Here is an 18,485-nt window from a genome sequence, read left to right as displayed (position 1 = left end):
TGCTGCTCCCCCACTTGTGCTCTCTTACTCTCTCTCTGTCAAATAAATAAATAAAATCTTAAAAAAATAAATAAAATCTTTAAAAAAAAAAAGGAGGTAATTAAGGTTAAATGAAGTCATAAAGTAGGTTCCCAATCCAAAAGGTCTGGTGTCCTTATAAGATGAGTAAGGGACACCAGAGCATTCTCTCCCCCTCCCCAACTCCCCAATCTTTCTCTGTGCACAGAGGAAAAGTTCATGTGAGAATACAGCAAGAAGGTGGCCGTCTGCAAGCCAGGTTTCTCACTAGAAACTAACCCTTCCTGGTACCTTGATCTGGGACCTGCAGTCTCCAGAACTATGAGAAAATAAAATTCTATTTAAGCCACGCAGTCTTATATTCTGTTGTGGCAGCACAAGCAGACTTAGTCGGCTTGAGCATCTTTACAATGTGGCAACTGGTTTTCCCCAGAGCAAGGGATGAAAGAGATTGAGAGAAAAAAAAAACAGCAGCAGTGCCTTTTATGAGTTAGTCTCAGAAATCACGTGGTATTACTTCCATCATGTTTTCAGTTTATTAGAATTGAGACACTGGGTCCAGCCTACTCAATGGGAGGGGGATGAAACTTAACCTCTCCAAAGAGGAGAGTGAATTTGTGGATTATTTTAAAACTATCACAATAGGTTAAAAAGATCACATACAGTTGGGTACCTGAGGGCGTTCCACAATCATTGACACAGGGGGATAGAAAATCACCATCTTAATAGATTGAGTTGTTGGAGGGCAAAGTTCTGGGCTACTAGAGTGGTGAGAGAATTGTGGGGAAGTCTCAGAAAGGAAAGTAATGTAGAAAGGATCCTTAAATTCTATGTATAAAATCCACCCAGCTCTTTGTCAGCTAAACTCCATATGTATGTAGGAGACTCTAAGGAGGCTATAAAAAGTAGCCACTGGAAGGTGAAAGAACTGAACAGATCTGAGGTTCCAGCTGCTGATTATTTCAGTTGAAATAGTTTGGTATTTGAGCCCAGCCAAGTTAACTGCCTGAAAGTATAAAAATCAACACACTTACGAGGAACAACGCAACAGAATCATGAATCTCTATCATCCTCAATGTCTAGTATACAATAACATTAGACAAGCAAAAGGAAGAGAACATGAAAATACGATCTATATTCAAAAGCAAAGCAATCAATAGAAACTGATCCTGAGATTGTCCAGATATTGGGGTTAACAAAGAATTTAAAACAACTATTGTAAATATCATTAAGGAATTAAAGAAAAATGAATTAACAGATGGAGAACCTTAGCAGAGAAATAGGGTAATAAAATACTCAAGTGGGATTCTAGAACTGAGAAGATTAACAAGTGAAATAAAAAATTCACTGAATAGGCTTAACAACAAACCAGAGTCAGCAGAAGAGTCGGGGAACTTGAAGATGCATCAGTAGAAAGTGTCCATTTGAAGAACAGAGAAAAAAACATTAAAGAAAAGTGAATAGAGATTTAATGAACAGAGGAGACATTAAATGGGTTAACATACATGTAACTGGAATCCTAGAAGGTGAAGAAAGAAGGCAGAAAAAATTGAAAGAAATAATGGACAAAATTGTTCACATTTTTTTTTATAAGATTTTATTTATTTATTTATTTAATTGATGAGGGGAGAGAGAGAGAGACAGAGAGAGAACACAAGCAGGAGGAGTGGGAGAGGGAGAAGCAGGCTTCCCGCCAAGCAGGGAGCCTGATGCGGGGCTCGATCCCAGGATCCTGGGATCATGACCTGAGCCGAAGGCAGTCGCTTAACAAACTGAGCCACCCAGGTGCCCCAAAATTGTTCACATTTTAAGAGAAGGCAAAGAGGATTACTACTAGAAATAGGAAGATTTTATAATGATAGAAGGAGAAATTCATCTGGAAGATATTATAAATATAGCTGTGTATTTGCATAATAATTAGACTTCTAATACATAAAGCAAAATCTGACCAAATTCAAGGGATAAATAGACAAATCCACAATCATAATTTGAGATTTTAACACCTCTCCTCTTAGTAATTGATAGAACAACTAGATATAAAAATTGCTAACAAAATAGAAGATTTGAACAAATCTGTCAACCATCCTTTGATTTTTAGAGAAAGCCCATCAGTGGCAGAATGCACACTTTTTTCAAGCATTCATGAAGATACATCATATACTGGGTTATAAAACAAGTCAATACATTTCAAAAAATCAAAATCTTTTTTTTTTTTTTAAAGATTTTATTTATTTATTTGACAGAGAGATACACAGTGAGAGAGGGAACACAAGCAGGGGGAGTGGGAGAGGGAGAAGCAGGCTTCCCACTAAGCAGGGAGCCAGATGTGAGGCCCGATCCCAGGACCCTGAGATCATGACCTGAGCTGAAGGCAGACGCTTAATGACTGAGCCACCCAGGCGCCCCTCAAAAAATCAAAATCTTAACAAAGTATGTTCTCTAACCAAAGAGAATTAAATTATAAATTATTAATAAGATATCTAGAAAAGTTCAAATTATTTAAAAATTAAGGAGCATCCTTCCAAATAATTAAATGTCAGTAAAAAATTACAAAAGAATTAGAAATATTTTTAATTGAATAATAATAAAGGTACAGCATACCAAAATTTGTAGGGTGGAGCTAAAGAATTTGTAAAGGGGAAATATATTGCTGTAAGTGGTTATATTAGAAAAGAAAGGTTCATAGTCAATGATCTAAGCTTCCACCTTAAAGTAGGAAAAAAAAAAAAAAAGATGAGCAAAATACAATAGATAGGACCCTTGTATAAAATGTATCACCTGTCTAGAGTTCCCCTTTTACATTGCTGGGTATTGGGGTTTTGTGCCTTCTCATTTTTTGTTTTTTGATCAGTCTTGGTAAGTGTTTATAAGTGTTTATCAATTTCATTAATCTTTAAGAATCAATTTGTTAATCTTATTATATATTTACTTTTCATTGCATCATTTTCTACTTTCAGTCTTTCTATCTTTATTTTTATTTTATTTTTTTTACCATTTATCTTGATTTTCTGAAACTTTCCAACTTCCTTGGTTGGATTCTTAATATTTAAACCTTTTTTATTTTATATAAATATCAAATTAAGAGTATAAAATTTCTTTTATGAACTGCTTTAGTTGAAGTGCACATATTTTTGATATGTGGCTTTATTGTTATCGTTCAATTCCTAATGCTTTTTAATTCCCATTGTGATTTTTTTCTCTGACCCATGAATTATTTAGAAAGTGTTTTCTTAAATTCCAAATATACGATGATCTCCTAGTTATCATTTTCTTAATGATTTCTGTCTCTGGTTACCGTGTTCAAATCTGTGAGCCTTTATTTGATTTCTCAGCTTCTTGGCCTCTTGCAGAACTAGTAGTGGATCCAAGAGGAATGGCCCCAAACGTAGAACTCTTATCTAGTTCTCTTTCTCATCTAAGATGTTCTCCTGATAATTCTCTTCACTGCCTTGTTGATTCTCCAATGCTTTCAAATTTTATTAGATGTTCTCAGCAAAAAAGCTTGATTCAAATTATCTAGTCTACCATTACCAAGTGCAGAACTCCTACTGATGTTGATTTTTTATTGTTGTGAGACATATAGAAAGAATAGGGATTGGAAGATCTCATGGATAGAGAGACCAGTAAAAGACAAAGAGTGTATAGAAAACCAAAACTTTGGCCAAAGAATAGAATGAAGAGGAGAAGGTGATACTTGTATTTGTAATTTATTGTTACATGACAAAATACCACAAATTTGGTGGCTGGGGTCAGCCAAAGCTGGGGTCTCATTTGAAGGTACAACAGAGGAAGGATCCACTTCTAAGTTCACTTACATGGTATTTGGCAGAATTCAGTTCTTTTGGGGCTGTTTGACTAAGGACCTCAATTTCTAGCTGATTGTGGGTTATGCACAGTCACATAGGGCACCTCACAACATGGCAGCTTGCTTTATCAAAGCCAGCCAGTGAGAAGAGTGTTGGCAAGATGGAGTTATAATATTATGGAGTATAATCACAGAAATGGCATTTCTTCATCTTTGCCATGTTCTTTTGGTTAGAAGCATGTCACAGTTCCCACCCATAATCAAGGAGAGCGGGCTATGGAGGGATGTGAATACCAGAATGTGGAGATCATTCAAGGTTATCAAATACTTTGCTACAGTATTCCTTTATGTATATAAAGTTCTCTCTTCTTCTGGAAATATTAGAGAAAATGGACAGCAGACTAGAAAGAAAAGAGTTAATATATTACAACTTCTGGAAAAGAAGCAAATAAAATATCAAAGTCTAATTTACAAGGAAAACAAGGTTAACTTTCATAGAAGCAAACTATGATTAGACAGAATTTAAACTATGGAAAAATTCCTAGCCTCTTTTAACATTTAGCTTGGGAGTAAGAGCCCCTTGAAGCTATATAGTTGAAAAGAGAAACATGTTCACATGGAGGTCTTAAATGCCTATGTAGAAAAACAAAACAGTATTTGTGCATGATGTGAATTGGTTTTGCCTTCTATAGTCATCAGAGAATTTTCCATGATTTATGAGTTTACTTCATTAATATTTGATATATGTGTTCCAAATTGATTTTTTATTAAACATTTCAGGGTAACTTTGAGGGTAGAGGATGTATCCTATTTATTGAAGTATGTAGTACTGCTAATGCTGGGAAATGAGGAAAAAGTAGGCCACTTTGTTCTAGTCTTTGAAACTAATTATCTAGTTATCATAGAGCTCATGAACAATTGCATAATTAAAAATGCTATATATCAATTTCACATACACATATTAAAATGCACAACTATGTTAAGAGATTTTCTATTTTTTTAAATAGGATCCAAATGAAGATACAGAATGGAATGAAATTTTAAGAGATTTTGGCATTCTTCCTCCAAAAGAAGAGCCAAAAGATGAAATTGAAGAAATGGTTTTACGTTTACAGAAAGAAGCAATGGGTACAGTTATGCATTTAGTGGGCTGGATGAAGGAGATAATGATAGTGAAAATGTATTTCATAAACTTAGAGGGAGAAAGGACATTAGAAATCCCACCCACACTTTTGAAATTAGGGTACTGACACGTAAAAATTTTAACTGATGTGTTGAATGTCACAAACTAGTTAGTAACAGAGCTGAAATGTCCTGGTATCTAACCTAGTGAGACTTTTCTCTGCCATATTCCTCTAGCTCATGATTACCTTCTATTTTGATCGTGTAAATAGTATGTTTCATTTGTCAAGATTTCAAGTACTTGGAAAATCTAAATTTATGGGGTCTAATTGATGTTCACATCTACTTTAAATGTAGCTTGGTAGTTCTGTGAACTTGGAGGGAAATTCACACTTTAAACAAACCTGAAGTAGTCAGCCACAGAATAGATTTATATATTGGAGAACCTGCAACATTAAAGATATTCTTTATCTCCAATTATCTATACATTGTTTTTTCTAGCCATGTGACTATAAAGTAAAAAATGGTTTTTAAATAATTCAATTATCTAAAATTTATTTTGTTTTAGTTAAACCATATGAAAAGATGACTCTTGCACAGTTGAAGGAAGCTGAAGATGAATTTGATGAAGAAGATATGAGAGCTATTGAAATATATAGGTACAGTGATTTATTTGGGCAACTTATGAGTTTTTGAATGGAGAAGTATAAGAATGAAACAAAAAAAAGCCCTATTTTTGCCTACAGAATAGATTTTAAGAGAACAAAACTAGTTTTTAAGAACATTTTAGTTTTTTTAAAAGATTTTATTCATTTATTTGAGAGAGAGAAAGAGAACATGAGCAGGGGCAGTCAGAGGAAGAGGGAGAAGCAGACTCCCCAGTGAGCAGGGAGCCTAATGGTCCTTGATCCAAGGACCCCGGGATTATGACCTGAGCCGAAGGCAGATGCTTAACTGACTGAGCCACACGGGCACCCCAGGAACATTTTAGGTTTTTTTTTTTTTAAGTAAGCTCTACACCCAACATGAGGTCTGAACTCACAACCCCAAGATCAAAAGTCACATGCTCGGGCGCCTGGGTGGCTCAGTTGGTTAAGCGACTGCCTTCGGCTCAGGTCATGATCCTGGAGTCCTGGGATCGAGTCCCACATCGGACCCCCGCTGGGAGCCTGCTTCTCCCTCTGACCCTCTCTGCTCTCATGCTGTTTCTCTCTCTCTCTCTCTCTCTCAAGTAAATAAATAAATAAAGTCTTTAAAAACAAAAACAAAAACAAAAGTCACATGCTCTACCAACTGAACCAGTCAGGTGCTTTTAAGAACATTTTAAAGCCAACTCACTTTATATAAGGTGGAATATTTTTCTTGAATATTTTTGCCTTTGCTTAAGTAAAAAACTATCCAATAATATACAGTGGAACTTCATCAAGTTACATATAAGTAAAGTGGAAAATATCAATAAAAGACCAATAAGAGCCACAGTTTTCCTTCTAAGATAATGTCTATCATATAATAAATAAATACCAGTCATAAATAAATTTCTTTCAGAAATTAGAACAAGTACGTATATTTCCCAACTTATCCTGATATTGAAGCCAGATAAATTTTAAAAACAGAATATCACAGAAAAATATCTCTTATGAACATAGGCACAAAATTTTTAAACAAAATATTAGCAAATTAGGGCCAGCAATTAAAAAAGAACAATACATCCTGATCAAATGAGATTGGCCCCAAGAATGCTTTGTTTTGACATGAAAATGAAAAAAAACCTAACAGTGAATTGAGTTAGAAGCAGAAATAGTCTGGTAGTATGAGTATACCTAGATCTTAGCTGTTGTTTTATAAATGCTATTCTTTAATAACAGGAACCAGTGTTCTTTGGAGAACACTATGTGAGTTGAGTAATTACAATATGAGTCTGGAGCATCTTGTGGTACCAGAAAGTAAAGAAATACTAAAGAAAAAATGTCTTTTAAAGGTATAGGAGCCAAACTAAAGATTGGAAAATGGCCAGAGTTGGAACAACTTGAACAACAAAATAAATAATCATAATACTAAATGACAAAATAAATATCCGGGAGTCCCTAGTGATATAAATCAATAACTTAATACATGAACAAATTCAGAGAAAGTAACACCTCTTCCTCACTGAAAATTCCAATATATAAGTGTTAGATGGGATGAGGAAAATAGAAAAATCACCATCAAGGGCGCCTGGGTGGCTCAGTTGGTTAAGTCTGCCTTTGGCTCAGGTCATGATCTCAGGGTCCTGGGATCAAGCCCCCCATCGGGCTCCCTGCTCAGTGGGGAGTCTGCTCCTCACTCTCTCTCTCCTTCTGCCTCTCCCCTCCCCCACTCGTGCTCTCTCTCTTTCTCGCTCTCAAATAAATAAAATCTTTAAAAAAAGAAAGAAAGAAAGAAAGAAAAGTCACCATCAAACACCAGAGTAATAATCTCCATGGGCCAGCCCTGCTGACAGATACTGAAATGAGTGGGGAAGCTTAAATAGAAACAAGATATTTTCATAATCTCAAAGTGTCTCCCTCAAAATATTTAGTAATTATAAGGGAGGAAATAGTAAGTCTACAGTGTAGAGTTTTGGCAGACCCCATTTTATAGAAGTGACCAAGGTTAACACCACCAATAATATATATTGACATCAAGTAACTCCTGATATGATGCACCGAGGAGGACACATTACCTATGTAGTATCCTTGTCAATAATTCATAATCTCTGTCAAATTATAAAAATACATGCGAGAAACCCAAATTTGAGAGACTTTCAAAAAACAACTGAGTAGGTTGACATCAAGAAAGATGGCAGAGTAGAAAGCTCCAGGAATCCGTCTGTCCACCTAGATAACTATTGTACTGGCAGAAACTGTCTCAAGCAACAGCTTTGGAACTCTGGAGTCTATTTGAACATTTGCAGCTTCTAAGATAAAGTTTAGCTGGTAAGTTGTCTTTAGTATTGGTTGATTTCAGTCCTCAGTGTGGTGATAGCTATCCATCCCTTATCCCCAGCCCCATGGTAGGCAACTGTTTGGACAGCAACCTGTGTTTCTGGCACAGCTTGCTGGAGCCAGAGTGGACAATAAAGACTTTGTCCTCAATATTATTTAATGTTCTGATTATGAATTGTTGCTTCTGAATGTGGAGGTATAGGCACAAAGAGTGGTTGCCATGGTATCAACTTTCACTGGCTCAGGTGGCTTCCAGAAGATTTAAAGGAGCCATATCTGTTCATTTGTTTGTTTGTTTTTTGGACATTCAAGAACTACCAAATAAATGAGGGAATTTAGAAAGGCTTGGGAAAGATGAAAGCTCAGAAAAAGACCTGAGATGACCTTAATGCTTTTACCTCAGGCTGATCCCTGACACAGAGACACCATATGATAATAAAAGAAATCATAGGAGGAGGGGGTCTGATTTCTAGAGTTACCACATTATAAGAATCCAGTGTTCTTTTCAACAAAAAAAATCACAAGACATACAAAGAAACAGAAAAGTATGGCCCATTCAAAGAACAAAATAAATTGATACAAAATATACCTGAGGAAGCCCAGATGTCAGACTTATTAGACAAAAACATTAAGCCAACTAAGTTAAAGTTGCTTAAAGAGCTAAAGGAAGACATGGACAAAGACAGGAAAGGATCATATGAACAAAGTGAGAATAGCAATAAAGAGATAGAAATTATAAAAAAGAATGAAAAAATATTCTGAAACTAAAAAGTACAATAAAAATTGAAGTGAAATATATATGAGGGCTTCAAAAGCAGATTTGAACAAGCTGAAGAAAAAAATCAAATTTGAAGATAAGACAATTGAAATTATTGAGTCTGAGGAACAGAAGGTAAAAGAATGAAGAAAAGTGAACAGAGCCTAATTGGCCTTATGATACACTAAATGAGCCAACTTATATAGTGTAAGAATCTCAGCAGAAGAAAAGAGAAAGGAGCAGAGAGAATATTTGAAAAAATAATGTCTGAAAGCTTCCCAAATTTGAGAAGAGACATAAATCTGTAAATCCAAGATGCTCAATGAATTTCAGGTAGGATAAACTCAAAGAGACCCACACAAAGACACATCATAATCAACTATGAAAAAATAAAAACAGAAACTTGAAATCAGTGAGAGAGAAGCGACTTGTCACATATGAGGGACGTTTAATAAAAGTGTCATTCAATTTCTCATCAGAAATCTTGAAGGCCAGAAGGCAGCGAGTTGATATATTTTAAGTGCTGCAAAACAACAACAACAACAACAACAACAACACACAACTGTCAACTGAGAATTATTCATTTGGCAAAACTGTGCTATAAGAATAAAGGAGAAATGAAGATATTCCTAGATAAAAGCTAAGTGAGTTTGTTCCTACTAGAATTGCCCTAAAAAATTAGCTAAAGGGGTCCTTTATGCTGAAATTAAAGAGCACTAGACAGTAACTCAAAGCCTTCTGAAGAAGTAAGTAACATAGATAAAGATAACTACATAAGTAAATATAAAAGAATTACTCAACTTTGGTTCTTAACTCTATTTTTCCCTGTATGATTTAAAAGGCAATTATATAAAACAACAATTATAAGTTGATGTTAATGGACAGACAATATATAACAATGTAGTCTGTAACAATAACAGTATAAAAGGGGAAGGATGGAGGTGTATACCAGTAGAGTGTTTGTGTGGTATTCAAACTAAGTTGGTATTATTCGAGGTAGGTCGTTATAAGATATTAATTTTAATCCTTAAGGTAACCACTAAGAAAAAACTAAAAGAATAAAAGAAAAGAAGCAAATTAAAATGGCACATTATAAAAATCAACTAAATACAAAAAGGAACAGTGATGGGAGAATTAAGGGGAAAAATGCACATAAGAAATACAAAAAAGAGTTAAATGGCAGAAGTAAGTCTGAAAGAGGGATCTTCATGGGTGGGGGCAGCCTAATTCCTTATCTGGTTGTTTTGCTAGTAGCTGTGTCATACAGCTGTTGATATGTTTTTCAAGATGTCTATCTTTTGAAATGGATGCCTCAGCAATCAAAAGCTTAATGTCAGGCACTTACACTAAAATTAAGCTTCATGTCAGCACTTAACATTGCATAGTTTAAGTGTATTTTAAATTAATCCAATTGATCTCCAGTTAAGAGCAGAAATTGGCAAAATGAATACAAAGAAACATAATCCATGTCCTGAAAACCAAAGATATCTTGAGAAAGAAAAAAGTTGGAGGACTCAAACTTCCTGATTTTAAAACTTACTACAAAGCGACAGTAATCAAAACAATGTAGCAGTGACATAAGGATAGACACACAGATGAATAATAGACTAGACTAGAATAGAAAGCCTAGAAAGAAACCCTCAAATATATAGTCAAATGATGTTCAACAAGGTGCCAAGACCATTTCATCTTTTCAACAAATGATACTGGGAAAACTGGATTTCTACATGTAGAAGAATAAAGTTGGACTTCTACCTCATACCATAAACAAAAAATAAAGTGGATGAAAGACCTAAATGTAAGAATTAAAACTATAAAACTCCTTGAAGAAAACATGGAGGGGGAGTAATGTCCATGACATTGGATTTGGCAATGATTTCTTGGAAATGACACCAAAAGCACAGGCAACAAAAGAAAAAATAGATAAACTGGACTTTATCAAAATTGAAAACTTTTGTGCAAAGGACACTGTCAAGAGAGTGAAAAGATAACCCCCAGAATGGGAGAAAATATTTGCAAATTATATATATAATACGGGATTACTAACCAGAATATATAAAGAATTCCTAGAACTCAACAATAAAAGACAAATAACCCAATATTAAAACATGCAAAAGGACTTAAATAGACATTTCTCCAGAGCAGATATACAAATGGAAAATAAGTACATGAAAAGATGATCAACTTAATTAGTCATTAGGGAAATGCAAATCAAAACCATGAGATTCCACTTCATTCTCACTAGGGTAGTTATAATAAAGAAGACAGACAATAAGAGTTGGTGAGCATGTGGAGAAATTGGAACCCTCAGACATTGCTGGTGGTAATGTAAAATGGTTCACTGCTTTGAAAAACAGTCTGGGGGGCGCCTGGGTGGCTCAGTCGTTAAGCGTCTGTCTTCGGCTCAGATCATGGTCCCAGGGTCCTGGGATCAAGCCCCACATCGGGCTCCCTGCTCAGCGGGAAGCCTGCTTCTCCCTCTCCCACTCCCCCTGCTTGTTCCCTCTCTCGCTGTGTCTCTCTCTGTCAAATAAATAAAATCTTAAAAAAAAAAGAAAAACAGTCTGGAATTTCCTCAAATGTTAAACAGAATTACCACATGATCCAGAAATTACTCTGAGATAGATATGTATACAAAACTTGTACATGTACATGAATGTTCATAGCAGCATTATTTATAATAGCCCAAAAGTACAAAGAACGTGAATGTCCATCAACTAACTGGGTAGTAGATAAACAAAGTGTGATGTATCAGTACAATGGAATTTTATTCAGCCAGGTAAAGAATTGTGGTACTGATACATGCTACATGATTGAACCTTGAAAATACTATGCCAAGTGAAATTAACCAGTGACAGAAGACCACATTTTATATGATTCCATTTATATGAAGTGTCCCAGGATAGGAAAATCTATAGAGACAGAAAGTAGATTATTAATTACTAGGGCCTATGATGGGGGAATAGGGAATAACTGCAGATGGGATTTCTTTGGGGCAGTAAAAATATTCTAGAATTAGATAGTGGTGATGGATACACAACTTTCTGAATATTTTAAAAATCACTGAATTGGGAGCGCCTGGATGGCTCAGTCTGTTGAGCATCTGACTCTTGACTTTGGCTCAGATCATGGTCTTAGGATGGTGAGATGGAGCCCCATTTGGGGCTCTGCTCTGCACTCATTTGGGGCTCTGCTCTGCACTCAGAGCCCCATCTCCATTTCCCTCTCCCTCTGCCCTTTCCCCTGCTCGTGCTTTTTCTCTCTCTCTAAAATGAATCAATCAATCTTTATTTTATTTTATTTTATTTTAAGATTTTTAATTTATTTTTTGACAGAGAGAGACACAGCGAGAGAGGGAACACAAGCAGGGGGAGTAGGAGAGGGAGAAGCAGTCTTCCCGCCAAGCAGGAGGCTGATGCGGGACTCGATCCCAGGACTCTTGGTTCATGACCCGAGCCGAAGGCAGACGCTTAATGACTGAGCCACCCAGGCGCCCCAATCAATCTTTATTTTAAAATAAATCACTGACTTGTAAACTTTAAATAGTTGAATTTTATTGTGCAGACATGCCTCACTTTATTGTACTTCACTTTATTGCATTTTGCAGATAGTGTGCTTTCTACAAATTGGAAGTTTGTGGCAACCCTGCCTTGAGCAAGGCTTTGGTGCCATTTTTCTAAAGCATTTGCTCACTTCAGGGCTATCACATTTTTGTAATTCTCACAATATTTTAAGCTTTTTTATTACTATTAAATGTGTTATGGGATCTGAGTTCAGTGAGTATGACTCTCTGAAAGCTCAGATGATGGTTAGCATTTTTTTAGCAAAGTATTTTTTTTTTGGTATTTGTATTTTATGAAGGTATGTACATTATTGTTTTTATTTTTATTTATTTTTTTAAGATAGGATTGAGATTTTTAAAAAGATTTTACTTATTTATTTGTTTGTTTGTTTATTTGACAGAGAGAGAGAGAGTGAGTACAAGCAGGGGGAGGAACAGAGGGAGAGGGAGAAGCAGGCTCCCCACTGAGCGCAGAGCAGAGCCCGAAGTGGGGCTCCAACTCACAACCCTAAGACTATGATCTGAGTCAAAGTCAAGAGTTCAATCCCAGGACTTTGGGATCATGATCTGAGCTGAAGGCAGACATTTAACCAACTGAGCCACCCAGGTTCCCTACATTGTTGTTTTTAGACATAATGCTATTGCACTCATAACAGACTACAGTATAGTGTAAACATAAATTTTATACACACTGGGAAACCAAAAAACTCATTTGACTCACTTTATTGTGATATTGGCTTTATTGCAATGGGCTGGAACCGAACTCACAATATCTTCAAGGCATGCTAATATATGAATTATATGGCAATTAAAATGTAAATATAATGGAGGAACTGAAATTTTCATATGACCACTCTGGAAAACAGTTTGACAGAAGGAAAGATGGCGGAGGAGTAGGGGACCCAATTTCAACTGGTCCCCGGAATTGAGCTGGATATCTACCAGACCACTCTGCGCACCCACGAAACCAGCCTGAGATGTAAGAAGATCTGGATCTCTACAAACAGAATATCTCAGGCGGTTGGTTTTGAGGTTCGAAGCGAGCAGATATCGGAGGATAAACGGCAGCGGGAGGGTGCCTGGCCATGGGGATCCTACACTGCCGGCGAGTGACAGCCTCACGCGCTGCAGATGGGGCACAGACTCGCAGACCGGTAGCGGTGGGGAAAGGACTTTAGGGCAGCCCCGGGGGCGGAAACCCAGAGCCCAGGGGTCACACGTGCAAACTGGGAGTGGCTGGTGGTTTTAGAAGCACAAAGGGCAGAGACGGCCCCAGCCTGGAGGCAGGAGTGGGGGCACTGCGGAGGGGTGCACAACCCAGGACACTGCAGTTTATAGCAGTGCAGACAGAAATGGAGACGGTGTGGCCTGGAGAGCTCACTGAAGAACAGACTGCGGTCTCTCGGCTCTGAGGCAGAGAGTTGGAAACGGTCTCTTCTGCTCTGACTCGTGGAAGAGACACGGAAAGCTGCCAGAGAACAAAAGCCCCAAAAACTGATTCCCGCTGAGCCCATCCCCTGCCACAGGGGGGCAGGGCAACTCCGCCCAAACAGGGTTGCCCCAGTAACAGCACGGCAGGCCCCGCCCCCAGAAGACAGGCTGGGAAAACAAGAGGCCAGCAACTCTAAGGTCCCAAGAAAACAGGTGCATCTTGCTTGGGTTCTGGTCAATAATTTGGACTCTATACATTCCCTCAACCACCCATCAACAGAATGACTAGGAGGAGGAGCCCCCAAAACAGAAAAGACTCAGAGATTATGACTTATGCTGCAGATTTACAAATGGATGCAGATATAACCAAGATGTCGGAGATGGAATTCAGGCTAGCAATTGTGAAGACAATGGCTAGAATGGAGAAATCAATTAATGGCAACATAGGGTCTCTAAGGGCAGAAATGAAAGGTGAATTGGCAGAACTTAAAAATGCTATCAATGAGATCGGATCCAATCTAGATAATCTAACAGCTAGGGTAAGTGAGGCAGAAGAGCGAATAAGCGACCTGGAAGACAATATAATAGATAAAAAGGGAAAAGAGAAGGCCAGGGAAAAACAACTCAGAATCCATGAAAACAGAATCAGAGAAATAAGTGACACCATGAAGCGTTCCAATGTCAGAATAATTGGAATCCCGGAGGGAGTGGAGAGCGAGAGAGGACTAGAAGATGTATTTGAGCGAATCGTAGCTGAGAACTTCCCTAATCTGGGGAATGAAACAAACATTTGAGTCCTAGAGGCAGAGAGGACCCCTCCTAAGATCAAGGAAAACAGGCCAACACCCTGGCATGTAATAGTAAAACTTGCAAATCTTAGAACCAAGGAAACCATCTTAAGGGCAGTTAGGGGGAAGAGATTCCTTACGTACAGAGGGAGGATCATCAGAATAACGTCAGACCTATCCACAGAGACCTGGCAAGCCAGAAAGGCCTGGCAAGACATATTCAGGGTACTAAACGAGAAGAACATGCAGCCAAGAATACTTTATCCGGCAAGGCTGTCATTTTGAATGGATGGAGAGGTGCAGAGCTTCCATGACCGGCAGAAACTGACAAAATATGTGACCACTAAGCCGGCCCTGCAAGAAATATTAAGGGGGGTTCTATAAAAGGAGAAAGACCCCAAGAGTGATATACAACCGAAATTTATAGGGACAGGGGCGCCTGGGTGGCTCAGTTGGTTGGGCCTCTGCCTTCAGCTCAGGTCATGATCCCAGGGTCCTGGGATCGAGCCCCGCATCGGGCTCCCTGCTCAGTGGGGAGCCTGCTTCTCCATCTCCCTCTATCTACTGCTCTGCCTACTTGAGCTCTCTCTGTCAAATGAATGAATGAAACTTTTAAAAAAAAAAAAAGAAAGAAATTTATAGGGACAATCTATAAAAACAACGTCTTCACAGGCAACATGATGACAATTAATTCATATCTTTCAATAATCACTCTCAACGGGAATGGCCTAAACGCTCCCATAAAACAGCACAGGGTTGCAGATTGGACAAAAAGACAGGACCCATCCATATGCTGTCTACAAGAGACTCATTTTGAACCTAAAGATACATCCAGACTGAAAGTGAAGGGATGGAGATCCATCTTCCATGCCAGCGGACCTCAAAAGAAAGCTGGGATAGCAATTCTTATATCAGACAAATTAGATTTTAAACTAAAGTCTGTAATTAGAGACACAGAAGGACACTATATCATTCTTAAAGGGTCTATCCAACAAGAAGATCTAACAACTGTAAATATCTATGCCCCCAACATGGGAGCAGCCATCTACATAAGCCAACTGTTAACCAAAATAAAGAGTCATATTGATAACAATACGTTAATTGTAGGAGACCTCAATACTCCACTCTCAGCAATGGACAGATCATCTAAGCGGAAAATCAACAAGGAAACAAGAGCTCTGAATGATACACTGGACCAGATGGACCTCATAGATATTTACAGAACATTCCACCCTAAAACAACAGAATACTCATTCTTCTCAAGTGCACATGGAACTTTCTCCAGAATAGACCACATACTGGGTCACAAATCAGGTCTCAACCGATACCAAAAGATTGAGATTATTCCCTGCATATTCTCAGACTACAATGCTTTAAAACTGGAACTCAGGGGCGCCTGAGTGACTCAGTCGTTAAGCATCTGCCTTTGGCTCAGGTTATGATCCCAGGGTCCTGGGCTCAAGCCCCACATCGGGCTCCCTGCTCAGCCAGGAGCCTGCTTCTCCCTCTCCCACTCCCCCCCGGCTTGTGTTCCCTCTCTCGCTGTGTCTCTCTCTGTCAAATAAATAAAATCTTTAAAAAAAAAAAAACTGGAACTCAATCACAAGAAAAAATTTGGCAGAAATTCAAACACTTGGAAGCTAAAGACCACTCTGCTCAAGAATGTTTGGGTCAACCAGGAAATCAAAGAAGAACTTAAACAATTCATGGAAATCAAGGAGAACGAAAACACATCGGTCCAAAACCTATGGGATACTGCAAAGGCAGTCCTAAGGGGGAAATACATAGCCATCCAAGCCTCACTCAAAAATACAGAAAAATCCCGAATTCACCAACTAACTCTACACCTTAAAGAACTAAAGAAAAAGCAACAAACGATGCCTAAGCCATACATTAGAAGAGAAATAATTAAAATTAGAGCAGAAATCAAGGAATTAGAAACCAGAAACACAGTAGGTCAGATCAACGAAACTAGAAGTTGGTTCTTCGAAAGAATTAATAAGGTCGATAAACCACTGGCCAGACTTATCCAAAAGAAAAGAGAAAGGACCCAAATTAATAAAATTATGAATGAAAGGGGAGAGATCACGACTAACACCAAGGAAATAGAAACAATTATTAGAAATTATTATCAACAACTATATGCCAATAAACTGAGCAATCTGGATGAAATGGAGGCCTTCCTGGAAACCTATAAGCTGCCAAGACTGAAACAGGAAGAAATTGACAACCTGAATAGGCCAATAACCAGTATTGAGATTGAAGCAGTGATCAAAAACCTCCCAAAAAACAAGAGTCCAGGGCCTGATGGATTCCCTGGGGAATTCTACCAAACATTCAAAGAAGAAATAATACCTATTCTACTGAAGCTGTTTCAAAAAAGAGAAACAGAAGGAAAACTTCCAAACTCATTCTATGAGGCCGGCATTACCTTAATCCCCAAACCAGGCAAAGACCCCATCAAAAAGGAGAATTTCAGACCGATATCCCTGATGAATATGGATTCCAAAATCTTCAACAAAATCCTAGCTAATAGGATCCAACAATACATTAAAAGGATCATCCACCATGACCAAGTGGGATTTATCCCCGGGATGCAAGGGTGGTTCAACATTCGCAAATCAATCAATGTGATAGAACACATTAATAAGAGGAGGGAGAAGAACCATATGGTCCTCTCAATTGATGCAGAAAAAGCATTTGACAAAATACAGCATCCTTTCCTGATTAAAACTCTTCAGAGTATAGGGATAGGGGGAACATTCCTCAAGTTCATAAAATCCATCTATGAAAAACCCACAGCGAATATCATCCTCAATGGGAAAAAGCTGAGAGCCTTTCCCTTAAGATCAGGAACACGTCAAGGGTGCCCACTCTCACCACTGTTGTTCAACATAGTACTAGAAGTCCTAGCAACAGCAATCAGACAACAAAAAGAAATAAAAGGTATTCAAATTGGCAAAGAAGAAGTCAAACTCTCTCTTTTCACAGATGACATGATACTTTATGTGGAAAACCGAAAAGACTCCACCCCCAAATTACTGGAACTCATACAGCAATTCAGTAATGTGGCAGGATACAAAATCAATGCACAGAAATCAGTTGCTTTCTTATACACTAACAATGCAACTGTAGAAAGAGAAATTAGAGAAACGATTCCATTTACAATAGCACCAAAAAGCATAAGATACCTCGGAATAAACCAAACCAAAGTGGTAAAGGATCTATACTCTAGGAACTACAGAACACTCATGAAAGAAATTGAAGAAGACACAAAAAGATGGAAAAATATTCCATGCTCATGGATCGGAAGAATAAACATTGTTAAAATGTCTATGCTACCCAGAACAATCTATACCTTCAATGCCATCCGGATCAAAATTTCAATGACATTTTTCAAAGTGCTGGAACAAACAATCCTAAAATTTGTATGGAATCAGAAAAGACCCCAAATCACCAAGGAAATGTTGAAAAAGAAAAGCAAAGCTGGGGGCATCACGTTGCCCGATTTCAAGCTATATTACAAAGCTGTGATCACCAAGACAGCATGGTACTGGCACAAAAACAGACATATAGACCAATGGAACAGAACAGAGAACCCAGGTATGGACCCTCAACTCTATGGTCAAATAATCTTTGACAAAGCAGGAAAAAACATGCAATGGAAAAAAGACAGTCTTTTCAATAAATGGTGCTGGGAAAATTGGACAGCCACATGCAGAAGAATGAAACTCGACCATTCTCTAACACCATTCACAAAGATAAACTCAAAGTGGATGAAAGACCTCAATGTGAGACAGGAATCCATCAAAATCCTAGAGGAGAACATAGGCAGTAACCTCTTTGACATGGCCCACAGCAACTTCTTTCAAGATACATCTCCAAAAGCTAGTGAAACAAAGCAAAAATGAACTTTTGGGACTTCGTCAAGATAAAAAGCTTCTGCACAGCAAAGGAAACAGTCAACAAAACAAAGAGACAACCCACAGAATGGGAGAAGATATTTGCAAATGACACTACAGATAAATGGCTGGTATCC

General features: G+C 37.9%; 1 protein-coding gene across 1 annotated transcript in view; it reads left to right on the top strand.

The window, feature by feature from the left end:
- Positions 1 to 18,485, top strand: part of PDCL2 (phosducin like 2) — a 45,557-nt gene that overhangs the window by 11,231 nt on the left and 15,841 nt on the right. Inside the window, exons 2-3 of the mRNA XM_036120786.2 lie at positions 4,831 to 4,951; positions 5,514 to 5,604. Of these exons, the coding sequence (XP_035976679.2) occupies positions 4,831 to 4,951; positions 5,514 to 5,604 (212 nt within the window). The remainder of the gene's footprint in view (positions 1 to 4,830; positions 4,952 to 5,513; positions 5,605 to 18,485) is intronic.

The sequence above is a fragment of the Halichoerus grypus genome, chromosome 3 (assembly GCF_964656455.1).
Source record: "Halichoerus grypus chromosome 3, mHalGry1.hap1.1, whole genome shotgun sequence".
NCBI lineage: Eukaryota > Metazoa > Chordata > Mammalia > Carnivora > Phocidae > Halichoerus > Halichoerus grypus.
Note: the sequence above shows the minus strand (reverse complement) of the source record. Positions and strands in the feature narration are given on the sequence as shown.